Raw genomic sequence first — 21,757 nt, forward strand, 5'->3', positions numbered from 1 at the left:
TGTTTTCAGAAAAATTTGCGCTAGTTTAAAGATCTCAATTTTACTTCTTTGAGCTGGTGCATAAAATCTTCAAAAACCATTCAAAAAATGGGTTATTTGCATGGCAATTTCGTGCTAGGGGAACCACCCAAATTGATCTCACATCTTCTACTTTTTACGCCGAGAAAGAAAACAAAATGGAAACTATTACAATTAATGGGCTAAAAAAAGAACTAAAGAGATGCATAATTGTGATCGATTTAAAATCATGTTGATCGGTTACCAATTAGTATGTGTAGGGTGTACATAAAACAATTCAAAATGATGTTATGCACACACTGGATAAGAATCACAAAAAATCAGTTTTGATTTATTTATTTTTAGTCTGTTCACATATTAATCGGTATCCGGTTAACTTGATTGTAAACCACAATTATGATTCTCCACGAGGTCTATAATATGGACAAAACCGATCATTGAACTAGGTTTGGTGAGTTGCCAGAAAAACACGACTGCATTTGTCTGGGCAATTGCTGAGAAGCCGTTTCCGAAACTAAATTCACCTATATGCCTTAGATTTTTTCACATTTTCACAAATACATTTCTCTTTTTGGCTGTAGTCTTTTAAATACAATTTTTGAACCTTAAATACGACCTAGAAGGTTTTACTGTGTTTCAAAATGTTTTGGGTCTAAGGTTAACTTTTTTTGCTCCAATGGATCTTAGACTTTTGTATACCTCCAGCATTGTAGACTATTCATGATTTAACGAAAGCCCGATACAGTCAAGTGCTACTTTGAGAAACTGAGAAATATCGCTCTCAAATACGTTTCCACTCATTACACATATTTCCACTAATCAAAGTCCCATCAAAACCTTCACACGAATTGGACACATCCTCGGGTTTTTTTTCTTCCTGTTATCACTTCAACAAGCAGAATTACAAAGGCATACACATCATCAGAAAGATAAATCTGATTTTTCTCTGTAATTATATTATGATGATGTTTCCGTTCTAATTGGGAGTCAACATGTGTGGATTTCGTCATTGATTCCAATATTTTTAAAACCCGATGAGCATCGAAAACAACTATCTAGGCATTTATCAATCACGTATCAAGTGGTAATGTGATTCTCCCCATACCTTGCACTGCAGGGATGGAGTGAGTGGCGAAAGAAGCTTCACAAATCTATTCCGTTTGACAAAAAAAAGAAAGAGGCTTCACAAACCAAAGGAGTCATTTAACGACTGTTGCTTGTTTGAAGTAATTTTGACCTCAATTTGAGTTGAGGTTTCCTGGATGGAAAAAGTTTTCTCGTTTACTAAGATTCATTTTTATTTTTATTTTATAGCATTGTGCTTGAGAACATTTGTGGTGAATGCAAATCTCTTCCGAAATTGGGCTCCAAGATTGGATAATGACTTCGTGGCGGTTCAGGAGCCCAAGAGCCTCAACGCGATTAGAATGGTGCTTGAGAGCCTCAAGGATCAGCTCGAGTTTCTTCAACTGATGGAGCAACGCCGACCATCACCGCCATCTCCTCTCCGACGAAAATTTGTGTTCTTGCTGCCGTCGGATAAATCGACGATTTTAGTAGAGTGATCGGACTCGACAGGCGAATCAAGAAGGTAATCCGAAAATATTTTCAGCACTGCGAAGAGCAACAGTCGCTGGATCTTTGGGTTTGTGGTGTTGTCAGATTTTTTAACCTCGTCGTGACTTGTGGCCGTCGTCTACTTCATCGAACCACACCAAACCCATGCATTTTACTTCTTTTTTGTTTTCTTCTGGGAGAAGATGATGTTGATTTATTGGTTTAAAATTGGAAGATAGAGACCAAACGTGGCAGTGAGCAATCAAACGTGGGAGAATCTAGATGATGTAGGAGTAATTGTTTTCTTCTGGAATCTTGAACTTTTCTAAGGTAATTTGTTGATTTCAAATTCTAAGATGGTATTTGATATTAAATATTCACACTAAATATATCTGTTATAAGAACTGTGTATTCTATGAGAACGGTATATTTTAGTGTATGGTGAGGCTATTTGAACAGTATATTTTTCAATTCACATAGCCATTTTACATGACAACTGTCTATGAGAACTGTGTTTTTTTTACTAAAATTGTATTTTTTTTATGAGAACTGTTATTATCCATGATGATTATCTATGAGAACCTTGTATTTTTCTATGAGAGCTGTGTATTTTTTATGAGAGTTGTATATTTTCTATGAGAACTCCCTATGAGAACTGTTATTTTATATAAGAACTTTATATTTTCTATGAGAACTGTACTCCCTCCAGCTCAAAAAGGATGACAATTTTTGAAACTTGTGTCATTTTTCATCGCTTATATCTTTCAATCTATAATGTTTTTCATGAGTTTGAAAATTTTGGATGACAATTTTTGAAACTTGTGTCATTTTTCATCGCTTATATCTTTCAATCTATAATGTTTTTCATAAGTTTGAAAATTTTGTATAATAGAACTAATCGAGAACTATCAAACAAGATCCATATTGTATATTTTTTGAGATCCATATTGAAATATATAAGGAATTGAAATTGGCACGGTTATCAAAAATTGACATCCAATTTGGGACGGAAGGAGTATATGAGAAGTATATTTTTTCTATGAGAACTGTGTTTTTTTTTCCTATGAGAATTGTTATTGTCCATGATGATTATCTATGAGAACTGTGTATTTTCTATAAGAACTGCGTATTTTCTGTGAGAACTCCCTATGAGAACTGTTTATTTTATATAAGAACTGTATATTTTCTATGAGAACTATGTTTTTATTTATTTATGAAAATTGTGTTTTATTTTATTTTATGAGAACTGTTATTATCTATGATGATTGTCTATGAGAATTGTGTATTTTTTCTATGAGAATCATGTATTTTCTATGAGAACTGTGTATTTTAGTGTGTGATAAGCTATTTGAACTGTGTATTTTTCAGTTCACATAGCCATTTCACATGAGAACTGTCTATGAGAATTCTGTTTTTTCTATGAAAACTGTGTTCTTTTTATGAGAACTGTTATTGTCCATGATAATTGTGTATGAGAACTGCGTATTTTTCTATGAGAACTATGTATTTTCTATGTAAATTTTGCTAAAAATGGACACGTAGACAAAAAAGTTAAGAAGAATGGGCAAAATAGTAAAAATACATGAAAAGTCAAAAGAAAGGACTAAAATAAAGAAAAATTATTGTTGTCGGGATTATTTAAAGTCCGAACCTAGAAAACGAGGCCGGCCTAAAAATTCCCCATCAAACTTTTTAGTCAATTCAATTTTCTTCAATCAATAATGCCCCTCGCCTCCATTAACAATATTCAAGTTATGACACTAAATTTTTCATGAAGTTCATTCGATCCATTTATAATGATCATATATAATTCAATGTATTGTGTAATATAGTACTTGTTATGAAACCTATGTTGCTACGTACTTTTAATATCGTCAGGTCCCATTCATGAGGCTCTGTTCCCGAACTCAAAATAAGTTCTTATTTTTTAAAAAAGTAATTTCAAGCTCAAAAATTATGGGCTTATTAAAATATAAAAATATGCAATATGAATCTTGTTTGGAAAATCTCGATGAGATCTTTTATGCGATGCAAAAAAAATTGAAAAAGTATTTTTCATTTACTTTATTTTTGAGTTTGAAAATGTGAAATAAGCTGCTTATTTTTTAAGAAGGTTTCTAGAACGGAGCCTGACCTCTATTCTTTCTACTTAATTACGTATCTCTTACGAGTCCTAGTGTGTTTTATGATACGTTGCATTATTAAGTGGTGTGGGTCCTAATGGTCGCTTTTGTTGGATACTCAAAAGTTAGTATTGTTAGAATAATTAGATAAGTATCTTGGAGGAGGAGGAGAGCCGAGAAGAGGAATTGAACTCCTGACCTCCTAATTACTCCCACATTGACCATTTCATTGATGCCATTAGGTTTTATGAAAGTTTAGATGATTGGATCGACCATCCATAGGTATCGGATTGAGCTCATTTCTCATGAGAGCCTTTGAAAAAATGTTTTAAATTTAATGAGCGACTCAAATCGTTTGTGTGAGACTTGTAGTGGGCCCACAGAGTAATCTGTGCACAAAAAATCTGCGTGTAAAGACTTTCTATTTATGAATAGTAGTAGTATTTTGCATTTATGCGGTTGGAATTCATAAAACAACTAAATAAATTTAACTTTTTTTAGTCTGCAAATGGCGTTTTATTTTAATAATATTGCGTTGTTTATTATTTTGGGCCGGCCAATTTTTCTAATGCTGTGAGGCTTTTTTATGTACTACTTGCACGTTATTCAACTGAAAGTTAACCAAATTAGACTTTTCTTAGAGTCCATATATAGCTCCCAATTTTTCTATTATTATTATTAGTATTAGTATAAAATTACAGTTGCGTGGTTGATCTGAAGTTTGCAAATGACAATATATATCAAGTCTCAATCAATATACTGATCAATTTGTCTAATAAAAATAGCTAACAAATGAGAGAGCAACTCACCTATTTATAGACTCAAGAGATGTACTAACTCTTGGGACACCAAAATGACACAAAGACCCTAAATCTTACTGTGTCATAGTACTTGCGGAAAAGTTAGGGAAGATGGTGAGTTTGGCTCTTGCTGCGATTCTCAAACTTCTTTAATTGTAGTTGATGTTTGGAGTGTTGCTTTATCTTCAATTAAACCTTGATATATTTGTTTCCATGCGTACCTAATTGCTTAAATATTTAATATATAGGTTCGTTGATCTGCTCAAAGAGTTGCATGTACGTAGTGTGTTTAGTACAATGAAAATTCAAAAGCAAACTTTTGGAAACTTGTAGTTACATTAATAATAATAATAATAATACTTCAGGTCCAACCATCATATATAGCTGAAAGGAAAAAAAAGGGGGGAAATTTTGTAATATTAGCTGTTGTTTTTCCAATGGGCCGGGTGAAGTATTTCATTTTCATGTACGAAAGTAGAATAGAATTTGAGCAGTAGGTCTCATTTTTTCTGTTGGAATATGACCGGAATATGGAGTTCACCTTTCTCGTCTTAATGAAATACTTTCTATAAGCTAGCTAGTGAATAGCGTTTTTGATGTTTCAACTGTTTGTAGCCTTGGGCCACTTTAGTTAATTTGCTGCTTAACTTTATAGCCAGTTGGGGTAATATTTCCCCATTTTGTAAATCCAGTTGCCTTGAATTTCTTATACATAATTACTATGGAGTACTATGTTAGAAATAGTAGAGAGTTGTGTTTTAACATTTATATATTAATTTTAGCCTCATATTTTGGAGACTAAATTTATTCAATTGCCGTGGTTGGCAGGTTTTTGGGGTGTCTGGTTTCGGAAATAATTCAATGGAAATGCTTTAGAGGCACCTTAAAGGTCAGTGTTTTTTGTTTGAAGGCGATGGACTACCTCTATTAACTTTCTTTTCATTCAGTAATCTGGTGTTTTTTTTTTTTGTGTGTGTGGAAGGCCTAACAAGTGTGTGTGAGTTTTATCTGGTTTTTGAGTTGGTTGATAGTGACATGAGTCCATGAAGGCGAGCCATGGTGGCTCAATTTCTTCTTTGGACTAGAAATTTGTGATTTCTCTATCTCCAGCGGTAGCATAGTTTCTCTTTCAATTTTTCTTAATCACTATTTTTCTCCAAGAAAAATGATATTGGCACTCCCAAAATTGATCAAGACACTCAAAAAATACAGAAAAGTGGCTTTGGAATTATACTGATTTAGAGTGCCTCAATAAATTTTTGAAGTGCCAATATCATTATTCTCCATTCATGTAGTAATTTTTCATTTAATGTGGTTGCAATATCAATCGCCAACGAGCACTGCCGGCCGTTGATATATTGATGTTTTCGGTTTCCTAGGGGATTGGTTTGTGTAGGACTTGTAAAAAATAAAAAAATTGTTTTATATTGCGATTGTCCTGTTTGGCATCGAGAAATCAGAAAAGTAGGTAGCCCACAGCCTAGCCGAAATAATTAGATTGATGAAATTGCATTCCAAATTGAAATCGAAATAGTTTTAGTACCTGTCGGCGTTTATGGACTGCTGAATTTAGATGTAATGATCAGCTGTAGGTTTTTTTTGTTTTGTTGATGTTTTTTCGGTTCTTTCTATTTTTTCCCTCGTTGAGGGTCTTTCCTAACCCCTACGTGAGTTTTTTGTTTGATGCTTGGCTAGTGTTGCGTTGATCGGAGATGTTCTCTATCTGTTTTGTACAAAAATTGTGTGAGATCCTGAATGTTCTGCGTGGTGTTTAAGTTTCCATTGTAGTTGCTATATTCCCTCTTTTGGAATGGCTGGCCTTTCGTTGTTATTCCTTTGTTATCGATGAATATCATCCTATCGATCGACACAAAAAAAGAAGAAGACGTTAAATAGATAATCATGTTGTGCGATTCTCGATTGCCGAGTAAATGAGAAAAAATTTCAAATCCAAAGGCAAGACATGTCGGGCTTGCTCCGTAAGTGGAGTGGAGAGGAATGCGAGAACCTGCATTTATTCTTTGGACCAAATCTAACCAATAATATATGAGAACATTTGCCGCGAGTCGTCGGTTGACAGTAGGATCGTATATATCCTTTTCAATGTAGTTAAAGAGGTCTGCCCGCGTGATCATATAATTAAGTAGTACTCCTTCCGTCCCAATTTATTTGTCACAGTTCTATTTTAACCGGATAAAAAATTAGTTATACTTTTAAATTGGTAATGAATTTTATATCAAATATGGATCTTGTTTGATAGATCTCGATTTGTTCTATAATACAATATTTTCAAAATCACCTAAAACATTATAAATTACAAAATATAATCAATTAAAAAGTGATACAAACTCCCAAAAGTGACAATTAAATTGGGACGGAGCGAGTACTAGATTCTTTGGAACTTACGTTTTGGTGCCAGTAATTGTTCAACCATGGATTAGCTTGTATTGGTTGTATGAATTAGTTGATTTCATAAGCCTTAAAAATTTTGTATTTTTATATTTTTATTGGTTCTTCATGGATTCGAAAGACAAAAATTACGTTTGTTTTCCCTTTTGTTCCTGTTTGGGTAGAGCAGCAGGGGTTTAAAGCTGAAACTTGGTATATATAGCAGATGTTTTTTATTGAACGAAAAAAAAAAAAAACCATCTGCTAAATTCTTTCCTAAATGTTTTTCCCTCTAATTGTTATATTTGAACAGCTTTTATCGTTAAAAAAGAGTTTGGAAGTTGGTCTATGTTGCATGCCCTTTCAGAAAAATTAGGGTTTGTTTGGAACCCATGGAACACAAAAGAAATGAGATGAAAATTAATTGGGAAAAATTCAAAATACCTCTCAACCTTTACTCTAAATTTCAATTAGACTCTCAACCTTTAAAAAAAATCAATTTTACTCCCAACGTTATCTTCCGTTAATCAAAATGCCCTCTTTTGTCCGTATGACTAAAAGATTTCGTTAAAGGCTTCGTTAAATAGCATTCTGATCGAATTTTGATGATTTGAGGTGCTCAATATGTTCAAAACGTGATTTTAAGAGTACTCGGGAGAAATCAACAAAAAAAATGATCGGAAAAGGCTTCATCCGAACAGTTTTTTATTGAACAGTTTAATAAAAAATTGCTCAAATCAAGCCCTTCCCGGTCATTGTTTTTGTTGATTTCTTACAGTTACCCTTAAAATCATGTTCTGAACACATTGAGCGGCACAATTCATCGAAATTCAATCGAAAAATGGAAGGTGCGGACTGAAGCAAAATCTGGACGTCATGACTTGAATAAAATCCGGATCGGTCCACACCTTCCCTTCACCGATTGAATTTCGATGATTCGAGCCGCTCAATGTGTTCAGAACATGATTTTAATGATACCCGCGAAAAATCAGCAAATAGAATGACTATTGCGTTGTTTATTATTTTGGGCCGGCCATTTTTAATACTATTGCGTTGTTTATTATTTTGGGCCGGCCAATTTTTCTAATGCTATGAGGCTTTTTTATGTACTACTTGCACGAAATTCAACTGAAAGTTTAACCATATTAGACTTTTCTTAGAGTCCATAGCTCCCAATTTTTCCAATATTATTATTTTATTATTAGTATAAAATTACAGTCGCGTGGTCCATCTGAATTCAACTAACAACTAAGCAAATTTTACTTTTCTGGGAAGTTTGCAAAGGACGATATATACCAAGTCTCAATCAATATACTGATCATTATGTCTAATAAAAATAACTAACAAATGAAAGAGCAACTCACCTATTTATAGACTCAAGAGATCTACCAACTCTTAAGACACCGAAATGACACAATGATCCTAAATCTTACTGTGTCATAGTACTTGTGGAAAAAGTTGGGGAAGATGGTGAGTTTGGCTTGCTGCGATTCTCAAACTTCTTTAATTGTAGTTGATGTTGGAGTGTTGCTTTATCTTCAAATCATGTTACAATTACGTTCTGAACACATTGAACGGCTTAGATTATTGAAATTCAATTGAGACGCTATTTAACAGAGCATTTAACAAAATCCGTTAGTCATTCGGACGGAAGGGGGCGTTTTGATTAACGGAAGATAACGTTGGGAGTAAAATTGATTTTTTTAAAAGGTTGGGAGTCTAATTGAAATTTAGAGTAAAGGTTGGGGGGTATTTTGAAATTTTTCCAAATTAATTTATCATGTTTGGTTTGAGAGGAAATTAACAAAGTGAAAAATAACAAAACAAAGAATAAGCACAATAATTAGCATTAGTGATAAATCCTTCTTCATCTACACTTTTCTCAAAGTTTTCTTTTCATTTTCTGTTCTTTTATTTTCCTTTCTTGTCGTCAAGTTTCAAAACCGCCCTTAGCATCTACTATACGAGTTGCACAATACGTTGCTACTTGTCTATATGATCGTGTGGTAAAGTGATTGGAATCATAAAGATGTTAAATAACTTTTGAATTTTTAGTCCGCCATACTAATCGAATTGTACAAGTATGACGCTAATTACGTGAATGGGCACTGCATAAATCTAGAGGTTACGAACTGCTTAATTTACGTGAACGGGCCCTTAAGTTGCTCGCTATGCGCACAAGTTACTAGCTTGGAATTTGTTAACCACAGTATGCACTAAACATGCTTCAATTTCTTGGTTTTGGCGAGCAAGAAAATTGAAACATTACCAAACAGTAGCCTTGAAGATTAGTTTCCAACTGATTATTTGGTAGTCTCTGACTCCAACTGATGAGAAGTGTTACAATACACACCTCTTATTTGGGTGTGTATCATATGCATCCTTATTGATTACCATTGGATATTTGAAAAATAATCTAGACCCTTTAAAATGTTACGATAGGTTACTAACAAATAACCTGTTACCAGTGCAACAGGTAAACTCTATGAATTAACCAAAATAGAAAGAAAATCCCCTCAAGATCTTTCTTTTCCTTCGAAAAATTAGGCCCAATTTTATTTTTGATAATTAATTTATGTTAAAAATAATAATTTTATTTTTTAAAAACTTTGAAGCTAAAATTATTTCAAGTGAAAATAATTTACTTCTCTAAAATATGTTGTTCTCGATAATTATTAAAGAAAAAAGATACTATCATTATCATAATGTAATAAAGTCAAGGCATTTTTTTTACAGGATTTTTAAAGGCCAATAATTTTGGCACTCCCTATTTTGTTAATGGCACTCTCCTTGCTATTAATACCCTTTTAAAGTGTTTCATATATATATAGCCAATTTTTTTTTTTTTTGGGAATTCTTTGAAATATGATGTTTAACATTTTTCACAATACCTTCAATTGCATTGTGAACTTTCACATGCAGATCAAAAAAATATTTCACACAAATAGTCCAATTAAAAGGAATAGCGAAGTCCATCATCCGTATTAATCAAGTAGGAAACACTAACAAAGTTAATGGGTGATCAAGAGAGTGATGGTGACGAGATAAATTTACCAATACATTTTAGAGTTACGTGTGAAAGACAATAATATTTAGGACATGCTAGTTATTTTTTGGTCAATAGACATACTACTAGAGTTTTGTAAATTAGTGCTCACATCTGAATTACAAATAACTAATACTCATATTTGATAATGTAATCGATCACAAGTGTAATCAATACCAATCAATTATGCAATTGAAACCGCAAAGAAATGTAATCTATCATGTAATCAATTATTTGTGTTATTCAGAACAATTGATTTTGAAATCTATTGCAATATTGTTTTTAACTTATTTCGCAATTGATTAGAGGACTTACTGAGATCCATCAATTAGCAAATCGATTGAGTAATCGACTTCACATTGTTTCCCAATCGTACTCAATTCAATTACAAAATCGATTATATTGTCTAATCGATTACATAATTGACCATAATAGAATTGATTACATATTCGATTATGATGTCTAATTGAATATGTAATCAATTGCAAAATCAATTACTATATATTTGATTATAATGTCTAATCAATTTAAAAATCAATTATAAAGTCTAATCGATTATGGAATTGAACATTCACATAATAGATTACATATTTGATTAGCTACTGTTAAAAAAAAATTGATTAAGTAATCGATTGCACAATTAATTATAGAAAAGTTATGAAATGGACTAAAATGTTACGATTCCATAGTGAAAATATTACGAACTGAAAATGTTATGATTTTTTTTTATAAAGTTATGAAACACACCAAAATGTTATGATTCAAAAAATGTTATGAATCTGTTGCTAAAAAGTTACTCCCTCCATCTCTTTTTTAGAGTCTGGTATTCCATTTTGTCCATCATCCCTTGTCTATTTTGTCCCTAAAAGTAGATTCCATTTTGAAAAGTTAGTGAGTAAAAGTGTAATGATGATGGGTAAGTAGGGAAAGTGGAGGAAAAAGTTGATGTGAAAGGTATAATGATGATGTCTTTTTAATAAGTTGAAATTATGAAGCAGGACACTTAAAAAGGGACGGAGGGAGTACGATTCATTCATAAAGTTACGATATGCACTAAAATGTTATGATTTGTAAGAAAAATGTTACGAATTTTTGGTATAAAAGTTACGATAGACCTAAAATGTTATGAATGACCGGTTCAGCAGGTAATTTTTTATGAGTTGGTACAATATGGACTGCACAATAGGTGCATATGATATGCAACTTAAAAGGGTGTGTATTGAAGATTTCTCCCCAATTGATTTGAATTTTGAAGTTCCCCTTAATCGAGCTTACGTTATTCTAGCAATTCAGGGTTACGGATATGCATGCAAGATTTTTGTGAGCCATTGCCAAACAAAAAAGCTGCCACTATATGAGGTCTTCAATTTCTCCCTGAAGAAAATCAAACTTTATGCAGTCCATCTAAATGTGAACTTGTCTCTTGATATAGCTTTAGTACTACTCTAACAAGAATGTTGGTCACATATGCTAATTTGGGTTGTTTATCTTTGTTGATTAGTTTGAGAGAAGCAAGGAACACAATCGCTAAGGATGGTTGACGCTATTGTCTCCTTCGTGGTGGGTAGACTTGGTGACCTCCTCGCCGAACAAGTTGTTTTTTTACGAGAAGTGGAAGATGACGTTAAATGGTTGAAAGACAATTTGGAGCATATGTTGTGTTTTCTGAAAAATGCAGAAGAAAAGCCAGATGTTGACAATCGGATGCGCAAATGGATATCTGATATCAGAGATGTTGCTTATGAGGCTGAGGATATTATTGACAACTTCATCCTCAAAGTAGAAGCAGAGACTCCTAAGAAGATAGAGTTAGAAGATTACTTTCAGAAATATTTTTGCATTTATAGCAAAAATGCTAGCCTCATCCAACAGGAAAATCTCTATGGTATAGGACATGAAATAAACACCCTGAAGACCAAGCTCAATCAGATCAAACAAAGTCGAGTAACCTTCGACCGTATAAGAAGTATTGACGATGCAAGAGATCTAGGATCATGTAGCATGAATGCAAGAGAAGGATTACCTCGCATGAATACGATAGATAATTGGCTACGAAGAGAACGCTCATATAAAGATGATGAGAATGTTGTAGGCTTCAAGGAGGATGTTGACAAATTGATGTCTGAACTTGTCAAGGAATTGAAAGATCGGTATGTGATCTCAATCGTGGGCACCGGAGGCTTGGGTAAGACCACTATAGCTCAGAAGCTTTACAACACCCTTAGCTCTACAAAGAAATTTGACTGCTACGGTTGGGTTTCTGTGTCCACTGATTACAATATCCAAGATCTTCTTCGATCAGCAATAAAATCTTTCAAGAAGCCTGACACCAAAGAGGAATTAGTTTTTCTAGAGAAAATGAAAGAAGAAGATTTGGAGCCTCATTTACATAATTACTTGAAAGGAAGTCGATATTTGGTGGTGCTAGACGATGTATGGGATGGAAATGCTTGGCCAAGCTTGATGAGAGCGTTTCCAAATGAGAATAATGGAAGCAGAGTAATCATGACCACCCGAAACAAAGTAGTTGCCGAGCTTAGCTATGAGAGGACATATGTCCATGAGCTCACATTTTTGAACGACGAAGAAAGTTGGGAGCTGTTTTGTTGCAAAGCATTTCCTACCTACGACGTGGTTGGAAACCAAAAAAGTCATTGCCCTCCACACTTGGAGAATTTGGCGAGAGAGATGGCTGGAAAATGTCGTGGCTTACCGCTAGCCATAGTCGTATTGGGTGCGCTACTGCGAAGAAAAGATCCTGACGAGTGGCCCAAGTTGAAAGAGCACATGTGGCGCCATATAAGGGATCATGGCTCGGATCGTGTTCAACATATATTGGCTTTAAGTTTCAACAATTTGCCTTATCGCTTGAAGTCGTGCTTTCTTTACTTGGGTTTGTTTCCAGAAGACTTTGAAATTGATGTAAAGAAACTCTGTTGGTTGTGGGAGGCAGAGGGTTTCATAAAACTAGACAAAGAATCTGATGAGGAGAAGGCGGAGGCGTATTTGAGAGAGCTAATTGACAGAAGTTTGATACAAGTAGAAGAAAGAAATTGGAGGAGAATCATAACATGTCGAGTGCATGATCTGCTCCGTGATTTTGCAATCGAAAAGTCGAAGGAGCTAAATTTTCTTCATATCTATGAAGAAACACTTGCTCCCAACAGTCGAAGACTAGCCTCTTATTGTGGATTGAAGAGGTTTGTTTCGTTGGACCATTCATATATGCGTCTACGAACTCTCTTGTTTTTCAGTTTAGAAAATAGAGACCTGGAAATAGCACATCTACAGCCCTTATGCAGGAATTTGAGATTACTAAGAGTGCTAGATATTGGGTTCAATAAACCAGATCCATCTGAAGAGACACTTGTGCGCAAGAAGAAAAGACTGCCTGATGAAATTGGGAAATTGATTCACTTGAGGTACCTAGGAATACGTGGCACCAATATAAATGTGCTCTCACAATTCATGGGTAACCTGCATGCCTTGCAAACCCTCGAACTGAATTACGATGTTCCAATTCAGTTACCTGATGAGATATGCAAAGCAAAGCAGCTGAGACATTTAATTGGACGTTTCAAGTGGCCGTTTCGAGTGGACAATTTGACAAATCTTCGAACTCTCAGAACGGTTTTTGTCAAGGACCAGATGGAATTCGACCCAATGAATCTGATCAATCTTTGTGAGCTTCACGTAACATATGTCGTAGAAGGCAACAATAGAATCACACTAGATTCTATTGGTGGATTAAGAAGACTCCAATCCTTGCACATAGAAGTTTCGAAAGTGGGCCCAGGTAGGAATCCCGAGGTCGACTTGCACCCGCTCTCTCACTGCCGACTCCTCCTCCAATTGAGGTTGCTCCTTGGGATCAGAGGACGTTATCCGATAAATTGGAAGCTGCCAACAGAGGTGCTACCAAATCTCCAGTACCTCTTCATAAATGCAAGCGGTCTTACTGAAGATCCTATGCCAATGTTGGAGAAGCTTCCAAAATTGACAGTTCTCTGGTTGGGTAATTATTGTGAAAATAAATTTGTTTGCACCACTGGAGGATTCCCTCAACTCCAGATCCTACACCTTATTAGTAATTTCTTGGAAGAGATCCAAGTGGAAGAAGGAGGAATGCCAGTGCTCAAGGGTTTGTTTTTAGATGGCAGTGATGAGATTTCAATGCCAGATAGACTACGCTCCATCCCTGCCCCAGAACCCCCTTTGAATTGGACTGAGTGGGGTTACTGAACAACGATACTAAACCATTGAGGCGACCCGGCAGGTGTAAGAGGGTGGAATAAGTATTGAAGCTTTGGATCTTAATGCATGCTTGTCTTTTTAATTTCAGGAATAATGTTTGTTTAAACAAGTGCGTGCTTAGTTTTTTTTTTTTTTTTTTTTTTTGTTTTTCATTTTGCAAATAATGTAATGTTTGTTTAAACAAGTACTGTGCTTAATTACTTATCAAAAAAAAAAAAAAGTACTGTGCTTAATTTCTTTTATTTGATGAGCTGATGAAGCTTTTTATTTTATGTACGTGTGAGTTCAGGAGCAGTACTGGAATGTGTTGCGCTCTGTCTCCTTTTCAGTGAATTAGCCCCTTATCTCGTGTCATGTTAAATTACTTTCAGTAATTTGCTGCAAATAAAGGACCTGTCATGTGTGGTTTTTGTTTTCACCATAGAATTAGCAGTATATATGATCTTTTTTCATTATCTTTGGTATCTGATTGGTATCTGATTAACATGATTGTGTTTAATTTATTTATTTTTACTCCATTCACATACTAATTGGTATCTGATTAACATGATTGTGCATAAACCACAATATGATCAGTCTCCACGAGGTAAAAAAATATGGATGAAACTAATCATCGAACTAGGTCTGGCGCACAAGTCGCTGAAAAAACACAACTGCATTGGGAGCAGTTTTTTGGGCAACTACCGAGCAGCCGTTTCCAAAACTAAATTCACCTATATACCTTAGATTTTTTCACATTTTCAAAAATACATTTCTTACCTTTTTGCTGTAGTATTTTTAATACACTTTTTGAACCTTAAATACCACCTAGAAGGTTTTATTATGTTTCAAAATGTTTTGGGTCTAAGGTCAACATTTGCATTAGAAAACGTGTACTGTAAAATGGAGGTTGTAAATTGCCTTAAATGTATGAACTATGGAGATAAGAGTATAGATATTTGACGGACGTACATTGAAAAAAATGTAACATTGCCTAATGAATAATGCTACTCACACAATAATTTAGATACAACATCAAACACAACCTCTCATATACATGTAGGATCTACACATAGTCGTGTGTGTGGGACCCATATGAATGTGAGAGATTGTGGTTGATTTTGTGTGAGTATCATTTTTGTTGCCTAATGAGGGGAGTGCTATATTTATTAGGAGTCTCCGTGTCTTGAAAAAACCAATTTGTCGGACCGCTACCATTTTAGTAGACAAATATGATAATGGTCTCTCTCTCAACTTTTCTCCTTCTAGAATTTTCTTTGGGGGTGGGTAGGGGTGGCCGCCGCTCCTCACCTCCACCTCCCCCCTTCCTCCGGCCTCCCTCTTCTTCACCTCCTAACCTCGTCGTGCTCCACCTGCGTCTTTAATGCAGGGAGGCGTGTCGAAAAGAAGAATGCACGATAAAGACAATATCACAAACAAATATGAACTAGAGGTACTCCCTCTACGAACACATAATAATGAGAAAACTCTCTATTTTCATTAATCAAATCATAAACAACTCCTTAGTCCTAAGGCTTACATCTTAATTTATAGTAGTATCAACCCTAAAACTAAAAAAGAAATAAATTAATGAAAAGTTAAATCTAAGTTTTGGAGAACAAGAAAATAATAAAAAGGAAATAAAATCAACATAAATAACAAAACCTAATATTCTATGCAATTTATAGTAAAATGGAAAGATTCTTAATAAAATGCTAATTTAGAAATAATAAAATAAATTTATATATTTTAATAATATTGGCCTGCATTAGTCTCTCCTCCCCCTCCAAGATGGGATGGCTTGGCTTTACTTATCCCGCGAATAAGTCGACGGATTCGGTGCGGCAGATTCCGGCGATAGCATCCTCGGCCGGGCTTTATTTTATTTTATTTTATTTTCCTGTCTTTTTTTTTTGTTTCGTTTGTTTTGGGATTTGTTGGTTTGGTTATCCCTTCAATGGGAGTTTTCCCTCTCTTATGTGGGGTTTCTGGTGTTCTTTTGGCTATCTTTGACGCAGTTGAGGGTTTGTGTACCTCTTTCTGTTTGGAGGTCGGTCATAACCAATTAGCTGGCAAAGCCTGGTTGTGAAGCTCTAGTGGGTGATCTTGGGTAACTAGGCCTCTTGTTTGGTTATTTACTCCTCATGTGACGATATTTACATCTTTCATTCAACTTCTTCAATAATATCAATACCGGAGTGTTCAGCCATATGAGTACCACCTCCATCTCCAATTTGCATGGACATCTCATAAGTATACGCGCTTCCTTTTTTTTTTTTTTTTGCACAGATTTCCTCTAATCAAAGTCCCATAAAAACCTTCACATAAATTGGACACATCTTTGGGTTTTTTCCCAGTTACCACTTCAACAAGCAGAATTCCAAAGGCATACACATCGTCTGATTCTTTAAATTCACTCTTCTCACAGATTCTCATCCTCAAATTGCCAGAATTTGATCCCACGATCATTCTCCCTCTAAAAGACGATATTTTCGGATCAAACTTCTCATCTAGAAAGATGAATTTGGAGCACATGTTGCCATGAGTTACTCTATAGTTACAATTGTGGTGGAGCTAGCCATGGCAAACCTCTTGCTATTCCAACTGTGATTACATATTTCAGAGGCTAACAATAGAGGTGGCAATCATAACTCATATTTTTTTAACGCGCTCAATCCGCCCAATTATAATCCAACTCAACCCGCCCATATTACATAATAGGTTGATATGGGTTGATCCAAATTTATATGGGTTTAGACGGGTTAAAAATGGGTTCAATGTGGGTTGAAACTAAAAGACCCACCTGGCAATTGATCCTTCTCGGCTGGTCAATGGACATCTGCGTCATTTGTTGCCGCTACTTTTCCCGCTTTTTTTCCCTTCATTTCTCGTAATGTTTTTTGTTTTCTTATTCGGCAGTTTACTTTTCCGAAAACAAATTACAACTTATAGGCTTGAAAATATTTATTCCCAATCAAGCACGAAATTAATTCAAATCCAAGTTTTAGAGGCTTTAGAGATGAGTTTTCCGACAAATATTGAAAATCAAAAATTTCACATGCAATCAACTCAGTGTGTCAGAATTAGGCGGATTAAGAGGAACCAAACCAAACCGAACTGAATTTGTCAGAATTAGTATTTTTAGATCCGTATCTGTCCGTAGCATGCCTCGGTTTGGTTTGGTGCGGATTAGGCAGTTCGGTTCATTCGCTCCCCTGGACAGCCCTACAATGCACCCATTTAAAGATATCACAATCTATATTTATATTACAATACAAAACGGTTTTGCAAATTACGAAAGCATAGATTCTATTTTTTCGTTTTCCAAGCCGCGTTCCACTAAACTTTCTTAAAAAATAAGTATTTTTTCTGAAATTTCCAAGCTTAAAAATAATGAGTTTATGAAAATAAAATATTAATTTTTTTTACATCGTTTAAAAGATCTCATCGATCTCGATGAGATCTTTCAAAGAAGATCATTTTTTTTTTGCAGATAAATTTTTTTATTCTTTTTGGTTCCTCTAGTTGAAATGAACTAATAAGTCACAAAAGTTTGACGTAAAATTAATATATACAAAAACAATTTGAATAAAGACCCAAAAAAAGTCACTCCCTACTTTTTAATCAAAACTCACCCGTATAATACTATAATTACAGCTAAGTAAAGTGGACTCAGTATTTCATTACTGCAAATCATGAAAGAAAATTGGGCAAAACGTAAAAAAGCTTATGGGATGGGTTTGGGGCTGGGAACTGGAACATGTATGACGGGGAGAAGGGGGGGGGACCCGGGGTCGGGTCAGGTTTGGTTTGGGTTTGGCTTGACCCATATTCGTCCCAACCCATTTTAACCCGTTTACTTTTTGACCTGTCTATATTTGACCCACAACCTGTTTCAACCCGCCCAAGCTCGTCTGTTTGCCACCTCTAGCTGACAGTGTACTAAGTACAAAAAAGTGTTTTATATGGGGTTGAGACTCTAACCGGGTTTTATATGTGTTCTAATTTTTTTTCATTATTCGACTTTCAACTAGCGCCTAGTGAGCATATTATTAGCTTGACCCTATTTAATTTAGGGCTTTTGATCTTTGTTGAGATTCATGTTAAGTGGTAGACATATGGTTAACCTTGAAAACATCGATCATTTGGGCTAGTTCATAGTGGTCATTCAATCTTTTTTTAAAGAGGTCTCAGATTCGAATATCAAAGGATGGGCACAAATCTTTAGCCATCACTTGATGTTGAGAAAATCAATTCTGACGGGGCAAGCAATAGTCCTAAGTTGTAAAAGAAAAGAGAGAAACTTATTCTCAGAGCCGTGAATATTCACGTCTTTGCACAATCTCACCCGTCCATTTCGACAATCAATCGTTGACATGTCTTTTTAATTTTGACAGGTCAAAATTGGTTATCAATTTAGACTATCCAAAACACTTTTGGACGCTCAGGATTGAGCTCCGTAAAAACTTATTTACGCAACCTCCGTAAATAAGTTTTTCCAAAAAGATCAAAATCACACACACACTTCAATCAGTAGACCAAAGCTCAATTAAAGTTATTTACTTTTCTTGGTTGGAAACATCATTTGGGCTTGTTCATAGTGGTCCTTCAATCTTTTTTTCAAGAGGTTCGAGTACAAATCTTAGCCAACACTCCGTGTCGAGTTCGGATACCTATCAATCATAAGAAGAATGTAATACGTAAGATCAAATCTGACGGGGCAAAGCAATAGACCCAAGTTGTAAAAGAAAATGGGAATCAACCAAACATTTCAATAAGTAGACCAAATTAAGCTCAAAGCTATTTACTTTTCTTCGTTGGAATTATTGGTTGGGGGTCCCCTTGGGAAACTACAGCTTAAAGCTCAAATAATGAATTGAGCATTACAACTCCTTTGGTAGTGACACATCGGTTTAGACCAGTGAGACTCCTTTACAGACTGTTATTTCGTGGAAATTTTAGTACTACTAGCAATGGTTATAATTATGTGTCCACCGTCCACATTGCATGATATTTGTTGCATAATCTATCGCAAATTGTATGACTGCACCAGGTGCCATCCACGTTATAATAATGTACCCTTAACTTCTTTCTTTTCTTTTCTTTTCTTTTTTTTACAATAGGATAAGATTTTATAAATAATAGCAATGAAAAACATCAGAATGGGCATTCACCCCCGTGGAGGGGAGATAAGCCACAAAGAGAACTAAACTCCTAAGTCCTACAACCATAACTTCTCTTCTGGATATTTGGATGAACAGCCATCTACCAAAAGTTGACATGACCCAAGTCTTTGGACGTTATTCCTTCGGACCCGGAGATGTTGCCAAGCACCCCTTGGACGGTTCAAATCTATATGTGCTTAAATTCAATCTGAGCCGGCAGTCGCCAGCTATGTCAAGATGGAAGGCTGGCTCGACACCCACTTTACGCTTAGCAGGGGGTGCTTAGCAGAATCCCCGGGTTCGAAGGAATGATGTCCAAAGACTTGGGTCACGTCAACTTTTGGTAAATGGTTGTTGCCAAGCATCCCTTGGACGGTCAAATCTATATGTGCTTAAATTCAATCCGAGCAAGCCGTCGCCGGTCGTGCCAAGATGGACGGCCGGCTCGACACCCGCTTTATACTTAGCAGGGGTGCTTGGCAGCATCCCCATTCCCATTCCTTCACCATATAATAGTTGTACTCCTATTAAACAAAACTGACCACACAAGTCTCTTGTATTCTCTAGCTAATTGTTCTCCTCAAGAACAACTTCTAAAGAATTTCTATTCTTTCTTACCTTGGAAAAAATGGCTGAGGAGTAGCACTTACTGTTAGCCCAAAGGTTTCTATAGAATACCTTATTGATTTTGATGATAACAAAATATATTTTTATTGAAAATAAATATAATTAATATTGTGATATTTGGAATACCTTAATGTTTATTTTGTAGGATTTGGTTGAAGTGCACATGGGAAGATTGCTACACCAAATCACTATCTTCAATAGTCAAGATATATATATATATATATATATATATTGAAAGGAGGAAGATTAAAGACAAATCTTCTTCTAACTTAATTGGCTAGAGAATTATTCAAATGGGAGCAATTATTAGCTGGATTATTTTGTGAGATTCAATTTCCAACGGCTCATGGAAGTTCCCAAGTTACAAATGTCTTAGTGGCAAAGAAATGGAAACTACAATGGTTGATTGGTACCTAAATTGATTCTAACGGCTAGTGCAAGGGATGAATTTGTGTTGACTTGATTTTGGTTCTAACGGCTAGTGCAAAAGAAAAGGAAACTACACGCATGGGATAATTTTCCAAATATGAGCGCATGCCTCTGACGTTCAATTTATTCTTCTTGGTTAAAAAGAGAAGTCTGACAGAGGAAGCAATTGACAGAAGTCTTGAAGAAAATGCTTGTGAGCTATCACTTGCAAATCAGTCAATCAACTCAACTCTTCATCTTGATATCTATACACTTGTATGTGAGAGAGTTTTTATTTTAATCATTATTGTAAAAGGGATTGTACACCCTTATTCATATTCTTGAGAGAGATTATCTTTTTGTGAGTGGTTTTGGAGAGAAAATCACTTAGAGTTAGGTGTTACTAGCACCGGAGTCAAAACTAGTTGGGTTAGGTGTGACTAACACCGGAGTCAAAAATAGTTGGAGCGATTGGGGATAGATTGCTCATTGTAAAGGTTGTCTAGCACCTGCGAAGCTAGAAGGATTGTAACTATTGGAGATAGTGCAGCAAATCCCCAGTTGGACACTTGGGGAGTGGACTAGGCCGTGAAGTTGTGGACCGAACCACTATAAATCCTTGCGTTCGATTCTCTCTTCCCTACTCTCTTTACTTTCCGTCTTGCGTATCAATATTGCATGAGTAGAATAGTATATCATTGAAATTGGAATTGTAGTTAAATAGATTGCAATTAGTTTTTTTAAAAATTCCGCATTATATTTGAGATACCCAATTCACCCCCCTTCTTGGGTTGCTATTTGGACCAACACTTACCAAGTGGACAAGTTATTTTCACTAGACTAGAATTAAGTTGCAGCATGTCACAACCCAAAATGAGAAATGACCGGCCATAAACCACAAGACCAAAGCTCGTAAAACATGCAGCCTAAAAAGGAATTTAATAAAATACCAAAACAATGAACTACCAAACAGCCAACCATTTTAGATTCAGAACAACTCCAACCAATTAAGTTCCACCAAAAATGAGTATGGGGCACAAACATCCCATGAACCAAATAATATTCAGTGATCCAATAATTAAAAAAAAAAACTTAATATATCTGACAAATGTTTTGAATGCGGAAGCGATGAAATAAAACACGAAGCTAGGATGAGACACCCTAAGGAGGTCAACAAACGAAATCCCCGAGATGCCGCCAAAGTCTTTTCTTAACTCTCCAATTAACTTGCCTGAAAAAGAAGTTTGAATAAATCCGTCAGCTGACGCGCTTAGTGAATGGCAAAGCATGTATATTATAATAAAGTTCTGAAACAGAAATCAAAATAATTTACAATGTCAATATAAATTTGGCATACAGGTGAACAACAAAATAATCATTTAATCCAATTAA

General features: G+C 35.2%; 1 protein-coding gene across 1 annotated transcript; it reads left to right on the plus strand.

The window, feature by feature from the left end:
- Positions 1–4,510: 4,510 nt before the first annotated feature.
- LOC131301819 (disease resistance protein RPP13-like) lies at positions 4,511–14,428 on the plus strand. The gene is made up of 3 exons (XM_058328272.1): positions 4,511–4,612; positions 5,327–5,387; positions 11,434–14,428. The coding sequence occupies exon 3, from the start codon at positions 11,466–11,468 to the stop codon at positions 14,172–14,174; it is 2,709 nt and encodes a 902-aa protein (XP_058184255.1). The 5' UTR covers positions 4,511–4,612; positions 5,327–5,387; positions 11,434–11,465; the 3' UTR covers positions 14,175–14,428.
- The last annotated feature ends 7,329 nt before the right edge of the window (positions 14,429–21,757 follow it).

The sequence above is a fragment of the Rhododendron vialii genome, chromosome 9a, assembly GCF_030253575.1.
Source record: "Rhododendron vialii isolate Sample 1 chromosome 9a, ASM3025357v1".
Taxonomy (NCBI): domain Eukaryota; kingdom Viridiplantae; phylum Streptophyta; class Magnoliopsida; order Ericales; family Ericaceae; genus Rhododendron; species Rhododendron vialii.